Source organism: Trichechus manatus, unplaced genomic scaffold (assembly GCF_000243295.1).
Source record: "Trichechus manatus latirostris isolate Lorelei unplaced genomic scaffold, TriManLat1.0 scaffold00210, whole genome shotgun sequence".
Taxonomy (NCBI): Eukaryota; Metazoa; Chordata; class Mammalia; order Sirenia; family Trichechidae; genus Trichechus; species Trichechus manatus.
In genome coordinates, this window is record NW_004444146.1 from 3,966,799 (window position 1) to 3,981,792 (window position 14,994).

Consider the following 14,994-nt stretch of genomic DNA (forward strand, 5'->3'; position numbering starts at 1 on the left):
CAGCCAAGAAAACCGTATGGGGCAGTTCTATTCTGTCACATGGGGTCACTATGAGTCAAAATAGACTTGACGGCACCTAACAACAACAACAACACCACATCTACACCCATATATAGACCATGTTACTGTTGTTGTTTATTTCCCATTAAAGGTTCAACTTACAAACACCCAATCTAAACATATATGACTGCCCTATCACAAAAGCCCTTGGCAACCAATGGGAACCTACAGAAGAAAAAATAATCTTTACAAGAACCTGTGGTTTCAAAAGCAGAGGCAAAGGAGATGCTGTCAAATACATCAACAACCTACAGAAAACAACTCCAGGGAAAAAAGGCCCGTTTGAATAGTAGAAATCTTAATAAAAAAGTATCTTCAGGACTCCACAAGAAAACTGCTAGAACTAACAAAAGAATTTAGCAACGCTGCAGGATACAAGATCAACACACAATCAGCTGGGTTGCTCTACACTAACAAAAGACTACTCCAAAAAATAAATCAAGAAAATGAGACCATTTACAATAGCCCCCAAACCGATAAAATACCTAGGGATTAACCTAACCAGGGACATAAAAGATTTATACAATGAGAATCATAAAACACTACTACAAGAGACCAAAAGAGACCTAAAAAATGGAAGACATCTGTGCTCATGAGTTAAAAAAAAAACAAATCCACTGGCATCGAGTTGATTCTGACTTAGTGGCCCTACAGGACAGAGCAGAACTGCCCCATAGGGTTTCCAAGGATCAGCTGGTGGATTCAAAATGCCGATCTTTTGGTTAGCAGCCACAGTACTTTACCACTATGCCACCAGGGCTCATGAAAAGGAAGGCTTAATATAGTCAATACTATATATGTCAATACTACCTAAAGTGATCGACAGATTCAATGCAATCCTGACACAAATCCCAACAACATTCTTTACCGAAGTGGAAAAACTGATGACCAACTTCATACAGAAAGGAAAGAAACCCCAAATAGCCAAAGCAATATTAAAGAAAAAAAGAACAAAGCAGCAGTCCTCACATTCCCTGATATCAAAACATACTAATATAGTCACTGTAATCAAAACAGCCTGGTACTGGTTCAATGACAGACACATAGACCAATGGAATAGAATTGAGAACTAAGAACTAAACCTAAACATCTATGGACAACTGATCTTTGACAAGCGGTCAAAGTCCATCCAGTAGGGCAGAGACAGTCTCTTTAATAAACAGTTCTGGCAAAACTGGATCTCCCCCTGCAGAAAATTGAAATAGGACCCATATGTCACACCAAACACAAAAGCTAACTAACTCAAAATGGAACAAAGACCCAAATGTCAAACCTAAAACCATAAATTGCTGGGAGAAAACTACGGGACCTAATTTTCTGTAAAAATAGGATAACAGGCATTACAAAATAGATAAATGGGATCGCATAAAAACTATAAACTTTTGCTCATCAAAAGAGTAAAAAGAGAACCTACAAACTGGGAAAAATTTTCAGAAAAGACTTATCAGCTAAGGGTCTAATCTCTAAAATTTACAGAACACTTCAACAACTCAACAACAAAAAGACAACCCGATTTTAAAATGGGCAAAGGATATGAACAGAACCTTCACCAAAGAAGAAGACATACAAGCAGCCAACAAACACATGAAAAGATGCTCACGATCATTAGCCGTTAGAGGGATACAAATCAAACTACAATGAGACACCATCTCACTCCTACTAAAATGGCACTGATTTAAAAAAAAAAAAAAAAACAGAAAACAAATGATGGTGAGGATGTGGGGAGACTGGAATCCTTATTCATTGCTGGTGGGACTGTAAAATGGTACAACCACTATGGAAAATGGTTTGGTGCTTCCTCAAAAAACTGGAAATAGAGCTACCTTCCAATCCAGCAATCCCACTCCTAGGAATATACCCTAGAGAACTGAAACTACTGACAAGACCAGATACATGCACTCCTATGTTCACTGAAACTTTATTCACAATAGCAAAACAATGGAAACAACCAAAGTGGCCATCAACAGACGAAAGAACAAGCAAATTGTGGTACATACACATAAATATATTACACAACCATAAAGAACAATGGTAAGCCTGGCCAGGAAACATAACATGATGGACCTGGATGGCATAATGCTAAGTGAAATAAGTATATAAGGACAAATATTGTATGATCCCTTTTTTATACGAAAGGCAAGAACAGATAAATATAGAGACACCAATATTCATTGGTGGTCACCAGGGAGAAGAGGGGGTAAGTACAATTTAAAACTTAGAGACTTGCTACTTTTCGTGATGGGAAATGTGGCTCCGAGCGCAGAAGTAGTGAGCACAGCACAACCATAGTAAAGATGAGTGTTTGAGCATAATAGAAGGGTACAGACACAAAGAGAATGCTGACAAACTGTGATAAATGTAACTAGTGTCAATGAACAATTTATCCAGAAATTTGTTAAACAAAATTCATTGGGGGACATCCAATTTTGTGACAATAGTACTAACAACTAAAAAATGTGTGTTTGGTTACAGAGATATGTAAGTATACATAAATATGTACATGAAGGTATATATGAATAACTGTAGGCATATATATGTGTGTGTGTGTGTATATATGTTTATGTGTGCTGCATATATTTTTAAGCATAAAATAAAGCACATGGGGGCACAGTTATGGATACCTTCTAGACACACCAGACAACTCACAGGATTCATTTACTAGGTTTGAGGGCTTAGGACCATTGTCTCATGAGACAGCTCAGTTAATTGGCATAATATAGTCCATAACGACATCCTAGTTTGATAAGTAGCGGGGTCTGGGGTCTCAAAAGCTTGGAAGACCAACTATTGGTCTCCGCTCGTCCAGAGCTAAAGAGTAAGACAGAAACCAAAGATTCAAAGAAGAAACTAGTCTACAGAACCAAGAGTCGACATGAACAATAATATCACCTACCTTGAGACAAGAAGAACTAGATGGTGCCCAGCTACCACTACTGACTGTTCCGACTATGGACTGAATAGATGGTTCCACACAGAATGGGAGAAAAATGTAGAAAAAACTCAAATTCCTAAAAAAAAGCCAGACTTACTGGACCAGTAGAGATTAGATGAATCCTTGAGACTACCGTCCTGAGAAACTCTTTAAACTTAGAACTCAAACCATGCCCAGAGATCACCTTTCAGCCAAATGACAGACTGGCCCATAAAATAAATATCACCTGTGGGTACTGTGCTCCTCAAAATAATTGTCTAGATGAAACCAAATAGTTAACATTTACCCTAGACCAACGATGAGAAGGCTACGGGGGACAGGGAAGCTAAATTAATGGAAACAGAACAACCAAAATGGAAATAATGAGAATCCTGATATATTGTGAAGAACATAACCAATGTTACTGAATGATACGTACAAAAATTGGTAAATGAGAACCTAATTTCCTGTGTAAACTTTCACCAAACACACACACACACACAAACACACAAAAGTATCTTTATGGAATCCTCATCCATTTCTGGTGGGAATGTAAAACGGTACAGCTGCTATGGAAAATAGTTTGGCAATTCCTCGAAAAGTTAAAACATAAAACTATCATATAATTCAGCAATTCCACACCTAAGTATATACTCAAATGAAAGCAGGAATACAAACAGATACCCGTACACTAATGTTCATTGCAGCACTATTTACAATAGCCAAAAGGTAGATGCTGGATGAACAGGTATGCAATATAACTGCCCCTTTACTGTCTCCCTAGCTGCTACTGACGTAACAGCTACTAACAGACATAAAGTTCGTGCTTTTAGAGGGAAATGACTACCCAGATCTCTGTTTGATACCTTAGTGGGATAAAGGGAAAAGGGCTATTCTCTGGCACCAGTTAATCTAAATAACTCTGAATAGGGGCACTAAATGATATCTGTTGTCTACAGGGGGCTTTCTACTTTTATTACCCCCTTTCACCTTTTATTGATCCCTTTCATTACCCCTTCCCCTACCTGCTCTCTGTGTATGCTATTTGGCATGTAGACATGGCTGTCCAATTAGTATTTAATCCCGGAAGACAGGAACTTAGGTGTTCTCCTCCCAAGACGTGAACTGGGACAAGCTTGGATGCGATCTAACCCTGTGAACAGGAGCCTAACTACAGGGAACCTAGGCTGATGATGACGTGCGCTGTTCTACTCATCCCTGTCTGTTTATTCTGTAAGGAATAAATGCCTGTTGATCATGTCATTAGAAGTGCAGAGTCTGTGCTCTGCTCCAAAGGGTCTTTCATTAAGAACTTGTGAATATAGTGACATTGCAGTAGAAACAACTTCAATGTCCACCAATAGATGAATTGATAAATAAAATGTGGTATATACATACAATGAAATATTAATCAGCCATAAAGAGAAATGAAGTCCTGATGCATGTCACAACATCAATGAGCCTTGAAAACATTATGCTGTCTTAACAACAAAAAGAGATCACCCAATCAAAAAATGGACTTGAACAGACCAGAATTTCACTAAAGAGAGTATTCATCAAATGGCCAAAAAGCACATGAAAAGATAATCAATGTCATTAGCCATTTCAAAACCAAACCAAATTCCGTTACTGTTACATTGATTCTGACTCATAGGGACCCTACAGGACAGAGGAACTGTCCCAAAGGGTTTCCAACGCTGTAACTTTTTACAGAAACAGACTGCCATTATCTTTCTCTTGCAGAATAGTTGGGTAAGTTCGAACTGTCGACCTTTCAATTAGCAGCCAATCATTTAAACACTGCACCACCAGGGCTCCCATTAGCCATTAGAGAGATAAAAATTAAAACTACAATGAGATACCACTTCATTCCCACAAGGATGGCTAAGATTAAAAAACAAACAAACAAAGGTTGGTGAGGATGTGGAGAAACTGAAACTCTTATCCATTGCTGGTGGGAATACAAAATGGCACAACCACTGTAGATAATAGTCTAAAGGCTCCTCAAAAAGTTAAACATAGAACTACAATATAACCCAGCAATTTCACGCCTAGGTATTACCCAAGAGACTAGAGCACAGCAACGCAAACAGACAAATGTACAACAATGTTCACTGCAGCACTAGGCATAAGAGCCAAAAGGTGAAAATAACCTAAAGGTCCGTCAATGAGTGAATGGCTAAACAAATCGTGGTATATACACACAATGGGATATTACTCAGCCATCAAGAGAAATGAAGTCCTGACACATGCTACAACATGGATGAACCTTGGAAACATTGTTGAGTGAAATATGTCAATCACAAAAGATAAATATATGATCTCACTTATATGAAGTGACAATAGGCAAATGTATAGAGAACAAAGTTTACTAGTGGTTACCAGGGTTGGAAGGGAGGGCAAAAGGAGGAACCACTGTTTAGAAAGCAGTGAGTTTCTGTGTTATGGTGATAGGAAATTTGGCAATGATTACGGGTGATGGTTGCACAACATGATTAATGTAAAAGATATCACTCAGCAGTACACCTGAAAAACGTTGAATGGGCAAATGTTTTTAGTTATTTATACATATATATTTACAACAATACGAAAAATTTAAAAACATGCTGAGTGAAATACGGCAGTCCCAAAATGACAAATATTTTATGATTCTACTTACATGAAATAGGCAAATGTTTAGAGACCAAAGTTACCCTAAGTGGGAGGTAGGAGGAAAGAGAGAGTCATTGCATAGGGAGCACTGAGTTTCTGTTTAATAGTGGTGGAATAATTTGAAAATTGATAGTGGTAATAGTTATACAACATGATGAACGTAATCAATGTCACTGAATTGTACATGTAAAAATTGCTCAACAGGCAAATGTTTTGTTAAATGTGTTTCTACCACAATTTGAACAAAAAGTATCTTCACAAAAAGTTTTCAGTTATAGAATTATTTGAATAAGTGTCCTCTGTTAAAAATGTAACTCATTAACAAAATAAAAACAGGTAGAATTAAATAATATAGTTTACTTAACACAATATATCTAAAACAAATAATTTCAACATTTAATCATATAAAAATTATTAATGAGGCATTTTACATTCTTTATTTCATAAAGTCTTCAAAATCTGGTGTGTATTTTACATTTAGAGCACTTCTTATTTCAAACTAGCTACATTTCAAGGGCTCTGTTTTCTTATGGATTAAAAATGCTTTGAAAGGCAAAGCAGCACATTGGTAGATACTTAAATAGAAGTTCTTGTATTGGTATTTGAGAAGAATCTACAGTGCCACATAAAATAGTTATATACATATATTTTGTATATTTTAGAGAATATATTCAGACTATTACCATGTTTGCTTAAATACTGCCACTAAAATGGGAACTACATATTGTCAAAGAATGCTTTGGAGAGCTAGTTAAGGAAGAAACTATTATGTCTAATAACAATACAGAGTTTATAAAATTAAAATGATATTGAGAATATAAGACATTCATCATTTGGAAGTTTACTAGATATACTTAACATTCTACTTTCAAATCTCTAAAATTGGTTTTATTAACTGTTATTCACATAAAGGTTCAATTAAAACAATGTAAAGAAAAAAACAACACTAATTTTGGCAGTAAGTCAATAGTTCTGCACAATAATTTGCTTTTCAACAGTAATATCCCAGCTTTCAGCTGGCTGCCTCCGAGAAAAAGAACACTGAATGTGACCTTTAAAGATGCTGAAAACCTTACCATGTTTCACACCTGCATAAAAGACAAAGTCTAAACATCTTACCAAGGAATACGTATCATTTGTGGTATGACTCTTACCTACTGCACTCCCTCATCCTCCCCAAAGCTCTCTCCACTTCACATTCTACATTCCAGCCATACGAAGCAGTTCCTAAAACAACTGTGCCCTTGTATACCCTTGTGTCTCCTCTTGGAATGCCGATGTCCCTCCCTCATCTTTTCTGTCTGGTATTATTACTGTGTACACTTGAAGACATACTTCATAATGTCTTCCCCATTGTTTTATTTTCTCAGATTACATCCTTATATACAATCGATCTATGTAGAATGTAGTCTCAGTTCTAGGCCACTAACATCCCGTAAGCATGGCAGTGTTTAAATATTAGTTGTCCACTTATTTCCAATCCTTGAGCAAAGCATATTATAGTGGCCTTTAATCTGAACTGCTTACTAAATTCAAAATTATGACCAGTGTAACCTTGGGCAAGTTACTTAACCTCTTTAAGACTCTACTTCTTAATTTAAAAAAAAAAAAAAAAATAGTGGTAATAATAGTAAGGTTGTTGGGAGGATAAAATGCCATGTCAATCACTTAGCACAATGCCTACTCCAGAGTTTATATGTCCAGTGTCTAGCATACAACAGGCACTTAATCAATGTTTGCTGAATGAACCAATGAAAGATTAGCAAAACTCTGAATCCACCACATCACTGCTACATAAAAAATAAAGCAAATTCTTAAGGCCTTTCTGAATCAATGAAAGATTAAACAGGTTTAGAAATGTTATATGTATTTTAATAGAATTTTAATCCTCTGAAAACTATCCATTTACATAGATCTCAAATTAGCAAACCACATTAAGTAAGCTTACTATATTTTTTAATTTAGTAAATGGATATCACACTTCGCAAAAAATAAAAAAAGACTTGTATGTAAAAGATAAAAATCTTGGGAAAATGACAAATAAAGGGTTCCTACCTAGAATAAACTAGGAGTTCTCACAAACTGAAAAGGACAGACAACCAATTAGACAAAGAGACAATTCACAGAAAAGCAAACCAAACAGCCAAAAAACGTGAAGAGATCCTCAGCCCCTCTGGAAAGCAATCTGGTGATGTATTTCAAAAGCAAAAATACTCTTTTCTTATGATCCAATAATACCCTTCCGGGAATTTTATCTCACAGAAATAAAAGCACTAGTATGTAAGGATAACTATACAAGATTTAGGGGGGGGGAAGAGGGAAGGAGAGTACACATGTCTGCTTATAAAGGCAAAATTTTATAAAGTAAAGGGAATGCCCATCATTGTGGAAATGACTGAATTCATTGTGTTACTTCATACAATGAGATATTACAGTTAGGTCTGTTCCAGCTGACTTGGTGGGATTGCCACCATGTACTGGAAAGTGGGGGGTGGGAGGGGAGCAAGATACGGAAGTACATAATATAGTTGCCAAAAATTCTCATATATTTTTTATGAACATAGCAAAAGATATAGAAGTATACATACAGTTAGCTGTGATGGGTAAGGGATGAAAGAAAAAGGGTATCCATAATGCCACTCATGCTAAATTTGCTATGAGGGGCAAGTGTTTGCATATATGACACTGTACCTGAAAGAACGATCACATAATGTTAATGATGGTTATTTTAGGATTGTGAGATTTCATATGATTTTCTGTATCATGTGAATATTTAATAATAGCCTCATTCCTTATATAATCAGAAAAAAAATCAGCCCTTTTCTTTGTGAATGAGGGAAAAAAATGCTGTGCTCTCTCTTCATACAGTACCAATTAAATGTCCATAATTATATTTGATTTCTCAATATGCAAAACAGAAGCAGTTATTTACTTCTCTACCCATTTATAAGAATTGGTCCTTAAAACTAAAGATGTTATTCCCTCTATAGACATATCTAAGAAAATTATACTTCCTCTTCAACATTATCTTATTCTTATTGTCAGATGTGAACAAAACCAATAAATGTACTGACAAAAAAACATGTACACTGTTACAAAAATAGCTTCTATTTTTGTACACATCCTTGAAGTAACATTTAACAGCACTGACTTCTGGAAAGTATGTTTTTGGTAACTTTACACTGAATTTTAGGATTATTTTTAAAGCAGCTTACAAATACCATACAGTCTTAGAAAACAAAGTAAATCAAGTATGTGAACGTACATCCAATGATGAGAATAGCAAAACAATTTTTTGAGGAAACATTTATCAGTGCATACAGAACCTATTTAAAGACATAATTATTCACTGATTATCCAATTCATTTAGCTCTCAAACCTTTAATAGTATTTGGAGTTCTGATATTCAGAACTTCATTCAATCAAAAACAACTTGGGGACTCAACTTCCTGTAATAGAGTTATCAGGAGGTCAGCCAATTCCCTTTATTTAAATTAACGAAAATGAAAACACAACATATCATAACTTGTGGAATGCAGCTAAACAAGTTCTTAGAAGGAAATTTATAGCTTTAAATGCTTTCTAGAACAGACGAAAGGTCTAAAATCAATGATCTAAGCTTAAATCTTAAGAAACTGGGAAAAAAAGCAAATTAAGAAAAGAAAAAATAAAGATCAGAGACTCAACAAAACTAAAAGCTGGTTCTTTGAAAACATCAACAAAATAAAACTGATAAACCTTTACCTAGAACAAGGGTCTGGGCAAACTATGGCCTGGTCCTATTGGGCCCAATCTCACCAGTGACATATTTTTTACAGACTGTAAGCAAAGAATTTTTTTTTTTTAAATAATTAATGCTTATATTTTAAGTGGTTATCTAAATGGCTATATAATGTCCTAGATTTTTACCTTTTGGACTGCAAAGCCTAAAATATTTATTATTTTGCCCCTTAAGTTTTCAAAAGTTTGCTGATCCTTGAGCTAGACTGTTCAAGAAATAAAGAGAAGACATAAATTTCCAATACTAGAAATAAAAGAAGGATGAGTACATCGTATAGACATTAATAAGTAATCAAGGGAATATTACCAATTTATGCTAACAAATTTGATGAAATACATAAATTTCTTAAAAGGTACAACTGCCAAATTTGACTCAACAAGAAACAGAAAACCTAAATAGGCTTATATCAACTAAAGCAATTGACTTAGTAACTAAAAACCAATCTCCCCACCCTGCAAAAAATAATCTGAGGGCCATATGGTTTCACAGGTGAATTCTATCAAACATTTAAGGAACGAATAATACCAATTCTCAAAAACTCTTTCAGAAAACAGGGGAAAGGAACACTTCAAACTCATTTTAAGAGGCCAGTATTACCCTAACAAGGAGTCTGAGTGGCGCAGCGGTCTAAGTGTTTGGCTGCCAATCAAAAGGTCGGTGGTTTGAGCTCACCAGCCGCTCTGTGAGAGAAAGATGTGGCAGTCTGCTTCCGGTAAAGATTATCGCCTTGGAAACCCTATGGGGGCAGTTCTACTCTTTCCTATAAGTTCAATGAGTCGGAATCAACTCCATGACAAGTTTTTGTTTTTGTTTTAAATACTACAAATGCCACAGTAAACACCTAAAACAGCAAAAAGTATTTGAATTTAGGGAGGAGAACTGAAAGAATAGAGATGGGTAAGGTAGAGAACCACTCACTGTATTTTGTTGTAAGCCTTTTAGGACTCTTAGACTTAAAAAGCTGTATCATCTAGATACTAGTTTTCAAGAACACTTGTTTTTAATATGATATTTTATACAGAACCCCAAAACATGACCAAAAAAGTAAAGTGGGGTTGAAACAAGAGCCTGGAAAATACACACACTCAGAAGTCATAGAAAATTGCATATATAGGTCTATTGCATAAAAGGTATGATAATCATCTAATTCTATGAGTGCCTACTGTGTGGACAGCATGGTACAAGATACGAAAAAAGAGTAAAACCCAGCTCCTGTTTGCTCTTTAAGGGGTTTATATATGTAGCTTGTTCTGAAATTAGAGAACTGAGATGATTTCATCTGTATCTGGCAGTTTCTAAATGCCATTCCTATTCTTTGTTACTACTACATATAAAAAGTACATCTTACACAATATTCCTAGAGAGGCCTGGGGAAGCACCTTATACCTGTTTAGAAACAGTAACAATTCAATATTCTATGGATGCACATAAACAATAAGTATAATAAGTAAAAGCACCCTGAGTGGCGTAAACGGTTCAGCACTTGACTAGCTGCAAAGTTGGTGGTTCTAACCCACCCAGAGGTGACTCGGAAGACAGGCCTGGCAAGCTGCTTGCAAAAGGTCAAAGCCTTGAAAACCCTATGCACACACGGGGTCACCATGAGTTGGAATCTACTCAATGGCAACTAACAACAACAATAACATAATAAATAAACACTTTTACAACAAATAAATAATTCAACACCTTCAAAACTCTTCAGGTTAGGTTTTACTGTTAAATGAGTTTTCACGGCAAACTAAAAGGGTAAAAATCGCTTTTGGTTTTCAGAGGTTTTTGGGCTCTTGGAATGGTGGACCCGTATCACCATCTAAAGTACGAGGCTCAAAATGCATGTAAATCTATCAAAGAACAATACAAAAAAAAATAAAAGATAAAACCTATTATACTTCTTTTAGGTTGCCACTGTAAAATATGTGATTACTCTTGAATACATGGTAATCTGCAGCCACATATGCTATTTCTCAACTAGTATTTATATAACCTAAGGCAAGATTTCTATCTTAAAGAAAATGTAAACAAAGTAACAAAATAAGACAATTCTAGTTTTCTTCTGTAATTTATTTCAGTATCTAACACCTGTTAGCAGCATAACACTAAATTTTAGGCCTATAAACAAAATTTTATAAAAAGATCATCTCTTATCATCCATCAAACTTAGAAATACCTAGAAAGTGCAACTGGAATCCTGACTTTTGGGCTCAAACCTATAAAATTTGTTCCAGACTAACTAAAGGCCATTGTGAAAAACAGACTGACTCAGATTCACGGACACGTGGTTGAAGTTTATCTAAAACTCCTAAAGAATGACCAGCTTTTATGACATGATTTCAAAGCACTACTGAGCAGTTACCCTATTTAACAAGTTAGGTACACATCACTGGTGTATAGTGAAACCAGACCTACTATTCATAGAGGTAAGACGTTTGTCTGTTTACACACAGCATGAACTACAGACACATATAGATACAGATCATGCCTCATAAAGTGAAAGTTTATCTGCAAATGGTGAGGAGAGAATGATGTCATCCTGATTACCATCCATGATTTTTTTCTTAGCATGTTCATGTTTTCTATCACCAAGTAATAAGAGGTGGGAAAAAAAGTATAGCAACCCAGCTGAATGCAGGAAGCAAAGAAGGAATACTCGCTAAACAAAGCAGTCACCTCCTCTTGGCTCAGGTTAGTCACATATTTAATCTTGGACAGGCTTATTACATCCAACCTTCGTACATTTTGCTCTTGTTTCTATAATTCAGGAGCCAATACCCTTTCCTTATAGCTCCTTCCACTGATCTCCCTACACAAGTTTTAATACTACATACTATAGTTTGGAGCCCTGGTGGCACAGTGGTTAAAAGTTTGGCTGCTATCATAAAGGTCAGCAGTTCAAATACACCAGCCGCTCCTTGGAAACCCTATGGGGCAGTTCTACTGTGTCCTATAGGGTCACTACGAGTCAGAAATGACTCGATGGCAACTGGTTTATAGTATATATACTAGAGCAAATATACATGTTTGTTAAGCCAGTCACGAGACATGCATGAATTTTGAGTGGTCTGTCCCTAACACCCTATTTTTCCCATAAATTCTTCTTGGTTTTGGTAAACAATTTTGAAGAACTTGAGAATTTTCAGGAACATATATATTGCATTACAGCAGAAACATCTATACATAAAGCAGCTAGGAAAATCCTTTATAATATCCTCCTATTTCCAAACAGATTAAACTCCTCATTGCCTTTCTTAATAAACCAACAAATCAATATGTTTCATAAAGCTACTCAATATTCTTGAAGCACATTTTTCTCTCCAAGAACTACCACAACCACATTTCACATTATGCTGTTGGTAGTTCTGATTCACGGCGACCCCACGTGTACAGAGTACAACTGCTCCCTAGGGTTTTCAAAGCTGTCACCTTTTGGAAGTTGACCACCAGGCCTGTTTCCCAAGATACCTCTGGGTGGGTTCAAACCACCATCCTTCATACTAGTAGTTGAGCACTTGCTTAACTCAGGGACTCCTTTCATATTAATACTATATTCTAAAGCAACTTTCAAATTACAAACCTCCTGTATTCCAAGGCAAAGATAATAGATGCTGTCAGGTGCATAGTTCTCTCCATTTGGCCGTCGGATCTCATTGACAAAATGGGCCAACCCATAGTTAAGCTCAGCCGTGGTGTGAGAGAGAAGATCCTCTTTTAACTTTACTGATTTAGCTATAAATAAATAAATAAAATTAGTAATTTTTATTATTTACTGTCCTTAAAGAAACTTTCTGAAATTAATTTATTCCATATAAGAACTTCAAACTGAAACAAAATGCATTTAGAATCAGTTTTAAACATATTCCAGCTATATTTATATTTTTAAACTTAAAGGTGGTTAGTAACAAAACCTTGATTTTAAATAGGATTTAAAAACCCAAAAAAAAACAAAAACCAGTTGCTGTTGAGTCAATTCTGACTCATAGCAACCCTACAGGACAGAGTAGAACTGCCCCATAGGGTTTCCAAGGAGTGCCTGGTAAATTCGAACTGCCGACCTTTTGGTTAGCAGCCGTGGCTGCTCTTAACCACTATGCCACCAGGGTTTCCAAATAGGACTTAGGAGAAATTAAATCAAAACACTTACGAGATTTTAGTTCATCTAATACCAGGAGATCTTCATCAAGTTGCCTAGTTTTGACCCAGTGTTTCCATGCATTTACACCATATGTATATTTGAAAGGAAAGCTGCATTCTGAATTGTCAGAACTATCATCATGAGACTGGTATTCTGATACAGCTTTTCTCTTTGTTCCCTATTAATAAAACAGCATTGTAAAATCTTTTTTTTAAGCCTATCATTATCTTATTCCTCTATGAAAAGCATCTCTCAACAAATGCAAATTAAAGAGAAGTATATTTATATTTACATGCTCAGAATTTTCTGGTATTCCTGAATCTGAGAGTAGTTAGTTATCTATAACAGTTTCTGAAATGCAACTCCAGGAATGGTATATTTGTACATAAATCATTTTGTACAACAAAAACATACTACATTCTGTTGTGAGAGTCATTTATGATGAGAAAATAATCAAATATAGATATTAACAAATTAATAATCTGAAATCAAATGATTGTAAATATAACAGAGAAACTTAACACTTCCATGACTCTACCTCACAGGGAATTAACACCCACTTCTTTTCACTTTCTTCATGAATTGTTAGCAGTATAAAAGTTTTAATTCTGATGCAGTCCAATTTATATAGATTTTTCTTTTGTTCCTTGTGCTTTCGGTGGTGTAGTTAAGAAACCATGCCTAACCCAAGATTGTGAAGATTTATGCCTATATCTTTCTTCTCAGAGTTTTATAGTCTTAGCTCTTTAAAGTCTATGATCCATTTTGAGTTAACTTGCATATGGTGTGAGCTAAGAGTCCAACTTCATTCTATTGCATGTACTCACCCTTTTTTCAATTCTGTTTATTTTTTGGGAAATTTGGGAAAGCCATCTTTCTTAAGGCTTCTTCTCATCTTTGAGGTTGAAAATTAGAAATGTAGGGTGTTGATAAAATATTAAAACAATTACACCTGCTAATACATTTAGATTTTTGTCTACCTGAATGATCATACTGGCCAGTAGGGTCTTTCTGTGTTGGTATGCTTAATAGAGACCAGATATAAAAATAATCTGTATACTTCAACTTGGTTGAATAAATTCATCAAAAGTAACGGCTAACTGTGAGCGGCCATCTAAGACACTCCACTGGTCTCATCCCTTCGGGAGCAAGGCAGAATGAAGAGAACGGGATACAAGGAAAAGATTAGTCCGAAGGACTAACTGTCCACAGCTACCAAGGCCTCCACCGGACTGAGTCCAGTACAGCTAGATGGTGCCCGGCTACCATCACTGACTGCTCTGACCAGGAACACAACAGAGGGCTCTGGACAGAGCTGGAGAAGGAAGTAGAGCATAATTCTAACTCACAAAAAAAAGACCAGATTTACTGGCCTAAAGGAGACTGGAGAAACCCCGACAGTATGGCCCCCAGACGCCCTTTTAGCTCACTGGTGAAGTTACCTCCGAGGTTCACTGTTCA

General features: G+C 35.9%; 1 protein-coding gene across 8 annotated transcripts in view; it reads right to left on the minus strand.

The window, feature by feature from the left end:
• The window catches only part of ZMYM2 (zinc finger MYM-type containing 2), a 107,835-nt gene that overhangs the window by 7,195 nt on the left and 85,646 nt on the right, over positions 1–14,994 (minus strand). For all 8 annotated transcript variants that reach the window (XM_004388404.2, XM_023742471.1, XM_004388407.2 and 5 more), the window contains 2 exons: positions 13,543–13,711; positions 12,976–13,127 (listed from right to left, as the gene is read on the minus strand). In XM_004388404.2, the coding sequence (XP_004388461.1) occupies positions 12,976–13,127; positions 13,543–13,711 (321 nt within the window). The remainder of the gene's footprint in view (positions 1–12,975; positions 13,128–13,542; positions 13,712–14,994) is intronic.